Genomic DNA, 16,444 nt, shown 5'->3' with positions numbered 1-16,444 from the left:
GAGTTAGAAAATCAATAATATCAGGTGTCAACCCGAAACTAGAACACTGGGCAGACCAACCAGAAGTCAATCCAGACAGGGAAATCCAAAAAAACAAAGCAAGATTAGGAAGAAAAAAAAAAAAAAAAACCCAATACAGGGTAACGGCAGTGTTATTATATAAAAGAAGACAACATTAAAATAATAAAGAAGGACTAAGAAATGTAACCATACACCTTCCGTATGGAGAGGAAGATACAGCAATACAAAGAAATAAGTTAGTTTTAAATTTAGAAAAATAGGGGTCAAAATCAACAACAACAAATATCAGGAAAGGGCAATATATAAAGAAAATCTACTCAGCACATAAAATCAAGTGGGAAAAAGAAGCTGTCAACACACAAAAAAAGACATCAAAATGATAGCACTAAATTCATACCTATCCATAATTACCCTGAATGTAAATGGACTAAATGCAGCAATAAAGAGACAGAGAGTGACAGAATGGATTAAAAAACAAGATCCATCTATATGCTGCCTACAAGAGACATACCTTAGACTTAGAGACACAAACAAACTAAAACTCAAAGGATGGAAAAAAATATATCAAGCAAACAACAATCAGAAAAGAGCAGGAGTGGCAATATTAATTTCTGACAAAGTAGACTTTAAAGTTAAATCCATCAGAAAGAATAAGGAAGGAGACTATATAATGATTAAAGGGACAATACACCAAGAAGATGTAACCATATTAAATATTTATGCATCCAATCACAGGGCTGCAAGATACATAAAACAAAGTCTGTCAGCATTGAAAAGTGAGATAGACAGCTCCACAATAATAGTAGGAGACTTCAACATGCCACTTTCAGTGAAGGACAGGACATCCAGAAAGAAGCTCAATAAAGACATGGAAGATCTAAATGCCACATTCAACCAACTTGACCTCGTAGACATATACAGAAAACTCCACCCAACAGCAACCAAGTATACTTTCTTTTCTAGTGTACCTGGAACATTCTCTAGAATAGACCACATATTAGGTCATAAAGCAAGCCTTAGCAGAATTCAAAACATTGAAATATTACAAAGCATCTTCTCTGACCATAAGGCCATAAAAATGGAAATCAATAACAGGAAAAGCAGGGAAAAGAAATCAAACACTTGGAAACGGAACAATACCCTGCTCAAAAAAGACTGGATTATAGAAGACATTAAGGATGGAATGAAGAAATTCAGAGAATCCAATGAGAATGAAAACGCTTCCTATCAGAACCTTTGGGACACAGCAAAAGTGGTGCTTAGAGGCCAATTTATGTAAATAAATGCACACATCCAAAGAGAAGAAAGGGCCAAAATCAAAGAATTATCCCTACAACTTGAACAAATAGAAACAGAGCAACAAAAGACACCCAGAGGCACCAGAAGAAAACAAATAATAAAAATTAGAGCTGAACTAAATGAAATAGAAAACAGAAAAACAATTGAAAGAATTAACAAGACCAAAAGCTGTTTTTTTAAAAAACTCAACAAAATTGATAAACCACTGGCCAAACTGACAAAAGAAAAACAGGAGAGGAAGCAAATAACCCAAGTAAGAAATGAGAGGGGCGATGTCACAACAGACCAAACTGAAATTAAAAGAATCATACCAGATTACTATGAAAAATTATACTCAAACAAATTTGAAAACCTAGAAGAAATGGATGAATTCCTAGAAACACACTACCTACCTAAACTAACGCAAACAGAGGGAGAACAACTAAATAGACCCATAACAAAAGAAGAGATTGAAAAGATAATCAAAACACTCCCAACAACAACAAAAAAAGCCCTGGCCCTGACAGCTTCACTGCAAAGTTCTACCAAACTTTCCGAGTAGAGTTAACACTGCTACTACTAAAGGTATTTCAGAGCATAGAAAAGGATGGAATACTCCCAAACTCATTCTGTGAAGCCACCATATCCCTGATACCAAAACCAGGTAAAGACACCACAAGAAAAGAAAATTATAGACCTATATCCCTCATTAATGTAGATGCAAAAATCCTCAACAAAATTCTAGGCAATAGAATTCAACAACATATCAAAAAAATAATTCACCATGAACAAGTGGGATTCATACCAGGTATGCGGGGATGGTTCAACATTAGAAAAACCATTAATATAATCCACCACATAAATAAAACAAAAGACAAGAGTCACATGATTTTATCAATTGATGGAGAAAAGGCATTTGACAAAGTTCAGCACTCATTCATAATAAAAAGTCTCAGCAAAATAGGAATAGAAGGAAAATTTCTCAACATAATAATGGGCATTTATACAAAGCCAACAGCCAACATCACCCTAAATGGAGAGAGCCTGAAAACATTCTCACTGAGATCGGGAAGCAGACAAGGATGCCCTTTATCACCACTCTTATTCAACATTGTGCTGGAGGTCCTAGCCAGAGCAATTAGGCTAGATAAAGAAATGAAGGGCATCCAGATTGGCAAGGAAGAAGTAAAAGTATCTCTATTTGCAGATGACATGATCTTATACACAGAAAACCTTAAGGAATACTCCAGAAAACTACTGAAACTAATAGAAGAGTTCAGCAGAGTATTGGGATACAAGATAAACATACAAAAATCAGTTGGACTCCTCTACACCAACAAAAAGAACATCGAAGAGGAAAGCACCAAATCAATGCCATTTACAGTAGCTCTCAAGAAGATAAAATACTTAGGAATAAATCTTACCAGAGATGTAAAAGACTTATACAAAGAAAACTGCAGAACACTTCTGCAAGAAACCGAGAGACTTACGTAAGTGGAAGAATATACCTTGCTCATGGATAGGAAGACTTAACATTATAAAAATGTCTATCCTACCGAAAGCGATCTATACATTTAATGCAATTCCGATCCAAATCCCAACGACATTCTTTAATGAGATGGAGAAACAAATCACCAATTTCATATGGAAGGGAAAGAGGCCCCGGATAAATAAGGAATTACTGAAAAAGAACAACAAAGTGGGAGGCCTTACTTTACCTGGTTTTAGAACCTAGTATACCGCCACAGTAGTCAAAACAGCCTGGTACTGGTACAACAGATACATGGACCAATGGAACAGAATTGAGAATCCAGACATAAATCCATCCACATATGAGCAGTTGATATTTGACAAAGTCCCCAAAACAGTTAAATGGTGCTGGCATAGCTGGATATCCATATGCCAAAAAGTGAAACAAGACCCATACCTCACTCCATGCACAAAAACTAACTCAAAATGGATCAGAGACCTAAATTTAAAATCTAAAACGATAAAGATCATGGAAGAAAAAATAGGGACAACGTTGGGAACCCTAATACATGGCATGAACAGTATACAAAACATTATAAAGAATGTAAAAGAAAAACTGCATAAGTGGGTAAAGAGCTCCTAAAAATCAAACACCTATGCTCATCCAAAGACTTCACCAAAAGAGTGAAAAGACTACCTACAGACTGGGAAAAAGTTTTTAGCTATGACATTTCTGATCAGCACCTGATCTCTAAAATCTACGTGATACTGCAAAAGCTCAACTGCAAAAAGACAAATAACCCAATTAAAAAATGGGCAAAAGAGATGAATAGACACCTCACTAAAGAAGACATTCAGGTAGCTAACAGATATATGAGGAAATGCTCACGATCATTAGCCATGAGAGAGATGCAGATCAAAACTACAATGAAATTTCATCTCACTCCAACAAAAACAAGGCTGGCATTAATCCAAAAAACACAAGATAGTAAATGTTGGAGAGGCTGTGGAGAGATTGGAACACTTATACACTGCTGGTGGGAATGTAAAATGGTACAACCACTTTGGAAATCAATTTGGTGCTTCCTTTAAAAGCTAGAAATAGAACTATCATAGGATCCAGCAACCCCACTCCTTGGAATATATCCTAGAGAAATAAGAGCTTTTACTCGAACAGATATATGCACACCCATGTTTACTGAAGCACTGTTTACAATAGCAAAAACATGGAAGCAACCAAGGTGCCCATCAACAGATGAATGGATAAATAAATTATGGTATATTCACACAATGAAATACTACACATTGATAAAGAGCAGTGAGGAATCTGTGAAACATTTCATAACATGGAGGAACCTGGAAGGCATTATGCTGAGTGAAATTAGTCAGTTGCAAAAGGACAAATATTGTATAAGACCAGTAATATAAGAACTTGAGAAATAGTTGAAACTGAGAAGAAAACATTCTTTTGTGGTTATGAGAGGGAAGAGGGAGGGAGGGTGGGAGAGGGATATTCACTAATTAGTTAGTAGATAAGAACTACTTTAGGTGAAGGGAAAGACAGCACACAATACAGGGGAGGTCAGCACAATTGCGCTAAACCAAAAGCAGTTTCCTGAATAAACTGAATGCTTCGAAGGCCAGCGTAGCAGGGGCAGGGGTCTGGGGACCATGGTTTCAGGGGACATCTAAGTCAATTGGCATAAGAAAATCTATTAAGAAAACATTCTGCATCCCACTTTGAAGAGTGGCGTCTGGTTGCTTAAACACTAGCAAACAGCCATCTGAGATGTATCAATTGGTCTCAACCTACCTGGCGCAAAGGAGACTGAAGAACACCAAGGACACAAGGCGATTACGAGCCCAAGAGACAGAAAGGGTCACCTGAACCGGCGACTACATCAGCCTGAGACCAGAAGAACTAGACGGTGCTCAGCTGCAACCGATGACTGCCCTGACAGGGAACGCAACAGAGAACCCCTGAGGGAGCAGGAGAACAGTGGAATGCAGACCCCAAATTCTCATAAGACCAGACTTGATGGTCTGATTGAGACTACAAGGACCCCGGTGGTCATGGCCCCCAGACCTTCTGTTGGCCCAGGACAGGAACCATTCCCAAAGCCAACTCTTCAGACATGGATTGGACTGGACAATGGGTTGGAGAGGGATGCTGGTGAGGAGTGAGCTTCTTGAATCAGGTGGACACTTGAGACTATGTTGGCATCTCCTGCTTGGAGTGGAGATGAGAGGGTGGAGGGGGTTAGAAGCTGGTGAAATGGACATGAAAAGAGAGAGTGGAGGGAGCGAGCAGGCTGTCTCAATAGGGGGAGAGTAATTGGGAGTGTGTAGCAAGGTGTATATGGGTTTTTGTGTGAAAGACTGACTTGATTTGTAAACTTTCACTTAAAGCACAATAAAAAGTATTTAAAAAAAATGAACTGTGCAAAATGAAAACAAAACTTAAAGATTTAGGAAATTCTGTTGTACAAACCAAGGATATGTGTTCTAGAGCTTTCATCAAGGACATGTGTACACAATCTTTTTTTAAAGAAATCAAGCCTGTGTCTGGTGAATCTAACCACCTACGACAGCAGAAAACCCATCAACTTAGTCTAAAGGGGACAGAGAAAGAACGAAAGGAAAGAACTATTATCTTCCTCTTGGAATTACATAGAGAGGAAACAGGCCAAAGGAGCTACATCTGTTGTCCTCCAAGAAAACAAAAGACCATCCCTGGAGCAACTCCGAGATTAGGGAAACTATTGGAAGAAGCACGGGAAGCAGAGCTGCCTCGGTTTCAGTAGGTGGAACCATGGCCTGCTGAGTTTGAAAGGGTGGGGCCGTGGCCTCCTAGGTTTCAAAGAGGTAGATCTTAACCAACTTAGTTCCAGAGTGTTGGGGTGCTGTTCACAAGTGCCAGGGGGATTGGGCCACTGCCCAAAGCTGAGGGCGCAGGACTGCCATGCACAAGGAGCAGAACAGGGTCTGCCTGGGCTGAGGGCGTGGGGTCACCCTCAGATGAACTAGGAGAATGAGGCCACCCAAAGCCGAGAGAGCAGAGTTGCTTTCCCAGTGAGCCTGAAGGTGGAGCTGAAGCCCAGGGCTAAGGGGTCTCCACCCAGAACCCAGAGAGCATGGCCACCACCGAGAGTCTGGAGGACAGGGCCATTGCTCAGATGGTCTCAGAGAACAGAGGATTATTTTCAAACCTTGAGAACTAAAATAAATTGTTCTGCTGAGTTTTTTACTTGCTTGGTGCCAGTTATCCCTTCTTTCCCTCCGATTTCTCCCATTTGTAGTGAAAATGTTTACCTTCTACCTGTTCCACCATTGTACTTTGGAAACAGATACCTTGTAGTCTAGATTTTACAGGCTCACAGATGAAGAATTTTGCCCTAGGATGGATTGCACCTAAAGTCTCATCCATATCTAATTTAGATGATTCAGAAGATGAGATTTTGGACTTGCAGTTGATTTAAGACTTTTAGGATAATGTAAGGGGGTAAATATGTTTTGCATGTGGCAAGAACATGGATTTGGGGGGGCCAAAGTGTGGAATGTTGGACTGAATTTTGTTTCCCAAAAATGTATGTGTTGTAAATCGTAACCTCTGTGCCTGTGGTTATACTCCCTTATGGGAATCGGTTCTCTATTATGCTAATTAGAATTAGTGCAGGCTGTGTTTTGAGTCAATCTGTTAAAAATCTAAAAGGAGCAGATTAAGCAAGCAGAGATAGGGAAAGAGAGATGGCAAGCCACATGAAGATTGCCCAGGAACTAGCTGAAGCTCAGAAGAGACAAGGACCTTCCTCCAGAGTTTTAGAGAAAGCCTTCCCCTAGAGTTGGCATCCTGAATTTGGGCTTCTAGCCTCCTGAATTGTAAGAAAGTAAACTTCTGTTTCTTAAAGCCACACATTTGTGGTATTCTGTCATAGCAGCACTAGATAACTAAGACACTGGGCAATTCAAGGGTCAGTCTCAGTGTGTCCAGTAAGTTTGGTTTACAATATACATTTAAAGTTCCATTCCACAATTTTCCTCTTTTTGATCAAAATCCATCTACTGGGTCCCTGATCAAAACATTCAGTAAGAGTGGCTGGGCACCATTTATTTCTTCTGGTCTCATGGTATGGAAGCTAGTAGTTCTTAGAGACAATTAGGTCTACAGACGATTTCCTTCTCTGACTCCTGGATCTCCTTTTCCCGTTTGCTCTAGATGAATAGAGATCCTTTGTATCTTGGATGGCTGCTTCCAAGCTTTTAAGACTCTAGGCACTACTCACTGAACTAGGAGGTAAAGCAGAGACTCTTAAAACAATACTAGGCCAGTTGTCTGGACAGGCCCATGAAACCGTTACCCAAAACCTTTGAACCAATAAAACCAATCCTACAAGATATTTATTTCTACCTAAGTAGTATCAACAGCTGTGCTTTTTTTTTTTTTTTTGCTGCTGCTTTTGTTGTAAAATTAAATATAACATTCTATTTGTCATCTTGCTCCTTTTTTTTCTAGTGTACAGCGTATTATCGTTACAACAGTCAAATTGTGTAAGCATGGGCTAATGGACTTTTTTTCTAAATTTTATTCATTTTATTATTGAGAATGTACACAGCAAAGCATACCCTGATTTAGCAGTTTCTACATGTACAATTTAGTGACACTGATTACATTATGCAAGTTGTGCAACGTTTTCACCCTCCTTTTCGAGTTGTTCCTCCCTCATTAACACAAACTCACTGCCCCATAAGGTTTCTGTCTAATCTCTCTAATCTTTCAAGTTCCTCACGTCGCTTTGATCCCATATAGATAGTTCTTAAAAGAGCATAATGCTCAAGGCAGACTTTTTTACTAGTTAAGCTAAACTATTTTTTGGTTTTAAGAAGACTTAAGGGAATATTTTTGGTTAAAGCATTAAAGATTATCTCAGGGCAATAGTTTCAGGGGTTCATCCACCCTCCATGGTTCCAGAAAGTCTGAAGTCCATGAGAATTTGAAATTCTCTTTTGCATTTTCCGCCTTTTGATCAGGATCCTTCTGTGGACCCTTTGATCAAAATGTTCAGTAATGTAGCTGGACACCATCCAGTTCTTCTGGTCTCATGGCAAAGGAGGCAGCTGCTGTTCACGGAAGCAATTAGCCATGCATTCCATTTCCTCCTCTTATTCCTGACTCTCCTTCCTCTGTTGCTCCAGGTGAATAGAGGCCAATTGTTGTGCCTTGAATGGCTGCTTGCAAGCTTTTAAGATCCCAGGAACTGCGCAACAAACTAGGAGGTAGAACAGAACCACTAAACACGTTGTTAGGCCAATTAACTGGATGTCCCATGAAACCATGACCCTAAACCTCCAAACCAAGAAACCAAATCCCATCAGGTGTTTGGCTGTACATAAGTAGCCTCAGCAGCTACTCTTTTTTTTTTTTTTTTCTCATTGTTCTAAATAATATCTATCGCACAACTTTTGCCAATTCAACTTTTTAGAGGTGCACAACTTATTGACTACAATTACACAATAATCAGCTGTGCAGCTTTTAAGAGGAAGACCACAGAGGTGAAGCGTCCTTCCGTCACATCACAACAGGGAGCATAGGACAACCACATGACTTATCACTGGTGATGTTAACCTTGTCTACCTGGTTGAGTGGTGTCTGCCACATTTCCGTTTGCTTACTGTGTTCCTTAGGAATGAGTCACTGCATCCAGCCCATGCTCAAGGGGGATTAAGCTCCACCTCCTGGAGGAGGAGTGTTAAAGAATTTGTGGTTGTGTATTAAAACCACCACCAAAAAAATATTAAAACCACCACAGTGATCGATAAATATTTGGGGCGGGGGGGGTGGTGGTGGTAGATACTTTGAGGCTATGCGGATACCTGGTTTCTCTTAAGTTTTGCCCACTAGTTTTAGCCTCCATCAAAGGACCCTGCCTGCAGCAGGTATTCCTAGGGTGTGCTTGCAGGGGCTTTCTATTTCCTTCATTCCTTCCACTTTAGTGTTCTGAATTCTTCTGTAAGGAATGTTTGTCCTTCTTCCTCATTCGTTTATGTATTCAATCATTTGTATGATTATGGACACACAAGATTTATTCTTTGGGTTATAATCCAGTGTTTCAGCTTTGGCCTCTGGGAGCTTTTTCAGGTTGGCTCCTGTGTCCTTTGACGTGCCCCATCTTTTATTTTTTAAGCATTTCCTTATTTTCTGGCTCTACAAGATGCTTGAAACTCATCTTGCTTTTTCCTGCCTCCATCCTAGAATCAGCCATTTCTCCAGAAACCTGGCTTCTTTTATTGGAGAACGGTTTTAGAAACCAAGATCTGGGTGCTGGGTGCACTCGTTCCTACTAGGGTGTTACTACTTCTAGGCCCTCCCAGTGGACAGAACTGGGAAATACAGGTAGTCCCCGAGTTATGACATATTCGAGTTACGACGAACCACACTTAGGACCGTCTTTTTTTTTGTACATCTTATCATTAGTAATATGCACAACATACAGTGTTGCAGCACATAATTTGCTGATGTTATTCTCATATGTTCACTCTAAGATGTTCAATATTATGATTTATAAAGATATTGATAATAAAAGGCAATAATAATGAAAACTGAAAAAAATGAGGTATTCATCTACGTCAGAACTGACTTACGATGGAGTCGTTGGAATGGAACCCTGTCGTGAGTCAAGGACTACCTGTTTATGAGTATATGCTAACCCATGCTTGCATACATTCCTATGTATATTTCTGTATCTGTGTGTGTATGTATATATATTTAAAGAAACATGAAATCACACTGATGTCTCCAACTCTAATCCAGCACCACAGGGCTCTTTCTTATCTCCCCTGTTGCTCTTTTTCTGATGGAGATACTGGTCTTCCATTTTCCACCATTTATTATTTGTTCAACCCTAGTATACTTGTAAAGGGATTTCAGAACTATTAGCCTATACCCCTGTGAGAAATACATTACCAACTAGAATACAGTGTTTAGTACAGTTATTTCTGTCTTTAATATTCGACTGTCCAGTCAAAACACTTTTCCAGAATTACTTAAGCCAGTTCCTCCCCCCCCCCTTTAGTGCAGTATGTCATACATTTGTAAGACAGTTGGACTTGTTTGTCCCAGTAGGCATTCTATCCCAGGGTCCCAACATCCTAGTTGGCTTCGTTTTTTAATTTACATACAGTCAAGTTCACTCTGTGTGGTGTCCAGTTCTGTGGGTCTTGACAAATGCATGATTTGACAAAAGTCACATGTCCATCACCCAGTAGCATGCTGAGCAGTTCCACCACCCTAAGCATTCCCTGTGCATCCCCTTTGTAGGCAGTCCCTCTGTCTTGTTTATCCAGTACTGTTATAACAGAAATACCACAAGTGGATGGCTTGAACAAAGAAAAATTTATTTTCTCACAGTCTAATAGGCTAGAAGTCCAAGTTCAGGGCAAAAGCTCCAGGGGAAGGCTTTCTCTCTCTGTCAGCCTTCTTATCAATCTTCCCCTGGACTAGGAGCTTCTCCACGCGGGGACCTTGGGTCCAAAGGATGTACTCTGCTTCTGGTGCTGCTTTCTTGGTAGTATGAGGTCCCCCTGTCTGCTCGCTTCCCTTTCCTTTTTATCTCTTTAGAGATAAAAGGTGGTGCGGGCCACACCCCAGGGAAACTCCCTCTACATTGGATCAGGGATGTGACCTGGGTAAGGGTATTACAATCCCACCCTAACCCTCTTTAACATAAAGTTACAATTACAAAATGGAGGACAACCACACAAAACTGAGAATCATGGCCTAACCAAATTGACATATATTTTAGGGGGACACAAGTCAATCCATGACACCCTCCCTATAGTTCTGCCTTTTCTAGAATGTCATATGACTAAAATGGCAGCTTATAGCTTTTGGATCTGGCTTCTTTCACTGAGCAAAATGCATTTAAGATTCATCCAGGTTGTTGCGTGCATCACTAGCCTGTTCCTTTTTGTTGCTGAGGGATATTCCACTGTGGAGAAGTACCATGGTTTGCTGCCTGTTCTCCTGTAGGAGGACATCTGGGTTGTGTGCAGTGTTTGGCGATTACAAATAGAGCTGTTTAAACATTTGTGTGCAGGTTTTTGTATGAACATAGGCTTTCTGTTCACTTGGGAAAGTTCCTGAGAGTGGGAATGCAAGGTTGTAAAAGTTAATTCACAAAGGAAGAGGGAGAGGCATGGTATCAACAGCTGGGAGAGTGGCTGGAAGGCTCATGGGAGGCGGGTCTGTACCTTCGTCTGCCACGCTTTCCTCTGACCCCTGGGAGCGCATCCTGGCATTGGACATGCTTGGACACAGACTCGAGTCATTAATTCTGATGCCGAGGTTCCAGCCCCTGAAACCTGACACAGCCTGTGGCCCCTCTGAAACGTGTCCTGCGCCATTCACACAAAAAGCCTTCCTTCTGCCTCAGGCCTCGGGAGGTGGTGGTGGCTGGCGAGGGTGAGCTAATGTTTGCTTTGACGGGTGCATAGAGCATCACAGGGAGCCTCACAACCTCTCCTCTTGCTTTGGAAGCCAGGGCCGGGACCTGAGGCTGTGCCTGTGGGACCTGGCAGAGGGCCGGAACGCTGTCGTGGACTCAGTGCGCCTCGAGAGCATGGGCTTCTGCAGGAGCACTGTGCTGGCCGGGGCTCAGCCGCGCTGGATGCTGGCTATGCCGGGGAGAGGCAACGACGAGGTAAGAGCCCTTCCTGTCCCAGGAGACCCCGGGAGCTCAGCTTCCCTGAAACGAGTAGATTCCCCATTAACACCTAGGTGAGCAGTGCAGCCATCCCGCTCTGCAGGACCCCATGGAGTTGCCGTGGGGGTCTGTCTGTGTGATGGCAATTATAGCCTCCTCGGGCCAATGCACACCCGGCTAAGCCTAAGTCTTGTCACCTGGGAAGTGGCCCTGGTGATAACCCTTCCTCTCAGGGTGGTGGTGAGAATCAGGAAATGGGGCCCAGGGGTGCTTCAACAAAGGCCCTTTCCCTTTGCACCCCCTCTTCTCCCACTTCCCCTGGCAGCAGAGCAGGCTGAGGTCTCTGGGAGGCTCTGCCCACACCATGCTACCCATGGAGAAGAGTGGGCCAGGGTGAACCTACAATGTCGGGGCTCGAGGCCATCAGGGCAGCTTGTGGGGAGACAGGACTGAGACATGCGTGTGTACACGTGGAGGGAAGATCCAAGGGGCACTCAGCGGGAGGAAGTGGTGGGTAGAGAGACTGAGGTCCTGGCAAGGTTGGGATGGGCTCCGAGCAAGGTCAGCAGGTAGGAGTCATGTTCAAGAGAGCAGAGCCGGCAGCATGGGCAGGGCCCAGTGAGAGGCCTTGGAGCTGGTGGGGACATGGGGCTGAGAGCTGGCACCAGGGTGGCAGTTGCAGAACAAAAGAGGTGAGTAGTGGGCCATGCAGAGGACGAGGTGTGAGGGGTGGGGTGCAGGGTGCTGCCCACAACCATGGTGAGCAGTGGGGTTCAGCACCAGCTGGTCGGTGACATGGATGGGCCAGGCTGGGGGACAGAGGAAGCAGAGGCGACCAAGGGGGACAGGTGCCCAGGATGTGGGTGCAGCCCGAGGCTGGAAGCAAGGGTGGAGGGCATTCTTATAGAGGAGGAGGCTGTGGCTGCAGCATCAGCTCTTGTGAACAGAAGGGAAACAAAAATAAGCCTGTGAGTGGTGACTAGATGGCTCGTGCGGGGGCAGTAGCAATGTGGCCCGGGAGAAGCAGAGAGGCGAGCAGGAAGGATGGTATGCTCGGGCAATGGGGGTGGCCGGCGGAGGGGGTCAGAGAGCAGCGGCCTCGTCTTGTGCCTGCTGTCCGTCCTGTGACCTCCTGGTGTCCAGCCTGCAGTCCCACCAGCACCGTCAAGCCTGCAAGCAGGAACACTGGGCCGGGCGGTACCCCCTTGGAGCTGAGGCTGACGAGGTTCCCCATGCACATGGTTACACTGGCCCCTGCCCAAGAAGAGTCTTTTGTCTTAAAGCAGATTCAGTTCATAAATAATGAGATGCAAACAGGCATTTGTTTGTTCACGATTGCACTTAAATCCCCAATTAGGAGCTACATGGATTTTTCTTGCCAATTTGCCAAAAACCTGTTAAAAGTTTTATTAATGTGGAAAAGAAGGGGATGTGCTTCCTCCTGGATGGCTCGAGCCACCCAGGCACCCGAGCAACTTGGCGGCAGCCTGCCCTCTCCTGCTCCACAGACCCAAATAAACACCCAGCGTGGGCTTGGGAGTTACCGTGTCAGATCAAGGAAATGGCTATTCCTTCTGAGGTCTGGGGCTCCACACCATCTTCCACATGCCACACCTCCATCATGGCCACCTCCAGGCAGGGGGCTCGGCTGGTGGCCCAGGACAGACACTGTGGCCTTCTCAGGCCCGGTGTGCAGGCTGCTACACATATGCCGTGGGTCAGCAGCTGCTTGCCCTGGCCAGTCCTGTGCACGGGTCTGCCCTCCTCCTTCAACCAGTGCAAGCAGGGGCTCTGGTTTTCAGAAGCAGCCGGTCTGGGACCTAGCCTATCCTGGGAAAAAGGTTATTTTGTGGAATCTGCCTGGACTGGGGCTTGGAAAAGCATGGCTGGCTCAAGCCCAGACAGTGCCCGGTGAGCATACACTCCTGCCCCAGCACGGCCGGCTGGGTGGCCGCTTTTGCCCAAACCAAACATTTTCCTCTGGAAACAAAAGTTGCAGTTGCATGCCAGATGGAAAGCACAACCCTGTCTTGGGGAGGCTCCGGCCACAGGGCACGTGTCCTCAGTTAGAATGCAGGGCTTCTTTTGTTATTCGGGGGCCCAGGCTGCCCTATACTTCCTGGACCTGCCCCTGCCTCTGGCTTGGCACCTCAGGCAGACCCCTTGTGGCCTGTGGGCTTCTGCACCCAGATTTGGTTCTTGGCGCTCCCATGCTCCCCCCCACAGCACCCAGCTTGGAGCCCCAGAGCTGCCCTGGCTTTCACCCCCACGTGATGCCCTTTTGGCCTGCCCTCTGTCCCTGTGCAGTTGAGCCCCACTCCTCATTGCTACCAGAGTTGACTTTCTGAACACACAAATCTAGTGGTCCTCCCCTGATTGAGCCTGTGGGCCTGTGTTCTGGCTGTCCATAGTCAGTTGCACACAAATGTTCAGCTCCAGCCATGTGTCCAGTGTTCCACTTCCTCTGACCCCCCTGGTACGTGCCAGGGCTCCTGGGGCAGCTCTCCACAGCCCACATGGCCTCGGTAAATCTGCCCAGCCTCCTGATGGCCTACAACAGTAACAGGCCTCATTTTCAGGAATCTGGCGGGAGAGAGGTGTGAAAATCAGGACCTGGAGTCTTCCATGCTTGACCAGAGAGCACCCTGGCATGGACCTACTGGAGGCGCTGCCTAGTGGAGAGGTTCGGGTGGCTCCCAGGACTACGCAGCCTCCCCTCTCACCTGCAGGCATGTGGCAGGGCTGGGGCTCCAGCTCAGGACTCTGACTCGACCTCAGACTATGCTCCTGCATGATCAGTGAGGGTGGCACGGTGGATACCACAGCTGTCGTGCACCTTGCTGGGCATTCTGGGCCCTGAGGGCGAGACTGTGGGTGAAGCTGTGGTGTTGGTCCTCAGATATTCTCCCCAGGCCACTCTGCTCGCCAGCCTGGCCCAAGAGTGCAGGGGTGGAGTGGAAGGAGTCGGACAAGCTGGGTGTGAGTTCTGCGCACTCATCATCATCCCCAACTTCTCTGGCTCTCAGACACCTTGTCTGCAGACTGGGGGAATGTTCCAGTGTTGGGCCAGGGGACGTTGTGTAGCCTTACTGAGCTGTCTGTGGTAGCTGCACATCATGTCTGTGCGGTGTTGTCCTTACAGAGTCACTATCGCCTGCACCTTGAAGGGCAATTCCTCCCCGGTTCACAGGGCTGTGGGGGGAGCATGATGCATCCCACGGTTCATGGGGCCGTGTGTATTTAGGGGGGACGAGGATGTATTCTCTGGTTCACAGGGCTGTGGGGCGAGTATGATGTGTCCCATGGTTCATGGGACCTTGTCTATTTAGGGGGAATGAGGATGTGTTCCCTGGTTCATGAGGCTGTGGCGGGGGCACAGATGTTCCTGCTTCACATGGGGCTGTGGGGGCGGCACAGATGTACCCCTGGTTCCTGAGGCTGTGGGGGGAAACAGACATGCCCCTGGTTCATGTGATCACAGAGGGGTGCAAATGAGCCTGGATCTTTCAGTAGATCCCCCTGGGAAGCAGAAGCACAGACAGGAGCATTTAGCCAAGCCCCTGCAAAAGTGTGTCATATGGGTACCCTTTTACTCCTCTCAGCCCACATGAAGGTTGCCGTGTCCCCACTTTGTGGATGAGGAAGCTGAGACACTTAGGGACAAGGGATGCTGAGGACTCAGTTCCATGTGGCCTTGACCATCCCCTGAAAGCAGTGCCTGGGTGATACTCTGGTGTGTCCAGTGGAGCCACATGGACACCAAGCCACAGGAGGCCCCCGCAGTCCAGGGTTATGTAAAGTATAGCCATGAAGTGCCACACAGAGAAGCACGGGGATGGAGAAGACCATGTTCCGACAGAGGCCTGGGGCCCTTGTCATGTTTATTCCTTATGTGTGGTGGTGGGTTCACAAGTGTTTATCACGCGATTCTTTATACCATCAGATGTGCCCAGGATAGTTCAAAGTCACTCATCAGGTAGAAAAGTAGATTGCAAAGGAGAAGCAAGCGGAGGTCAGGAGAATCGCAGAACTAAGGGTCAGAGCCAGAGTGAGCCAGGCCTTCCTGCTCCATGGAGAGGTTGAAAGTGGAGATGGCTGCCAGGCAGTAACGCCGATCACCTAGGAGTGACGTGTGTTACGCAAGGGCCCTGCAGCGCCCCAGCCCACGAGCCTGGGCAGCCTAATTAGAAGCCCCGGCTCCCAGGCTCCTGTGGGGAACAGACAGAAACTCGCATCGGCCTTGGCTAATCACCTTAAAAGTCTCTTGTTTGTATAGCACAGACTCGACTTGGCGTCAGCCCAATCAACTTGTTTTCTTCCTGTCAGGTTGAGATTCTGGAGATGCCATCCAAGACGTCAGTGTGCACCCTGAAGCCGGAGGCAGATGCCAAGCTGGGCATGCCCATGTGCCTGAAACTGTGGCAGGTACAGCCGTGCGCGCGCACAAGAGACACGCCCTGCAGGCCACGCCCGCCAGGGCCGTGAGTCACGCTCACTGGGCTTGATTTATCGTCACATCAGTCGGGCAGTTACCCCTTCACCCTCAGTGTCCCTGGCACAGCTCTTTGTCCCGCCCCTGCCTCAAGGAGCGAGTGCTCCTGAAACCGTGCCAGCAGAAGCCTGGCTCCGGGCCACGGGCCGGCAGGGGTTCTTGTCATCAGTGGGCTCAGGGCGGGCTCATCATGAGAGCGCCCTCCTGCTGGTGAAAGTGAGAAGCGGATAGCTGGGGCAGCTGGCCTTGCCCACTCCAGGGGAGATGTCTGCTGCTCTCTCTGGGGATCAATCCCACTCTGCAGAGAGCTGGGAGGGAGGAATGTGCTGACTAACCCTTGTAAGCCTGCATGGCCTTGCTTTTCTTGGGGATTAATTTTTTTTACTTCTTTGCCTCTTAGATATGGGAGTGGGCTTAATGTGCTGAGTTCCCCTGCAGCCACGCAGGATTTCTGAGCCCAGCTTTTTCCTTCTTCCTTGGCTGT

General features: G+C 46.0%; 1 protein-coding gene across 1 annotated transcript in view; it reads left to right on the top strand.

The window, feature by feature from the left end:
• Positions 1–16,444, top strand: part of GNB1L (G protein subunit beta 1 like) — an 86,436-nt gene that overhangs the window by 48,646 nt on the left and 21,346 nt on the right. Inside the window, exons 4-5 of the mRNA XM_003419176.4 lie at positions 11,303–11,465; positions 15,795–15,893. Of these exons, the coding sequence (XP_003419224.1) occupies positions 11,303–11,465; positions 15,795–15,893 (262 nt within the window). The remainder of the gene's footprint in view (positions 1–11,302; positions 11,466–15,794; positions 15,894–16,444) is intronic.

This window comes from Loxodonta africana, chromosome 19, assembly GCF_030014295.1.
Source record: "Loxodonta africana isolate mLoxAfr1 chromosome 19, mLoxAfr1.hap2, whole genome shotgun sequence".
Classification (NCBI taxonomy): Eukaryota; Metazoa; Chordata; class Mammalia; order Proboscidea; family Elephantidae; genus Loxodonta; species Loxodonta africana.
The sequence above is the reverse complement of the archived record's forward strand: the minus strand, read 5'-3'. Positions and strand labels throughout refer to the sequence as shown.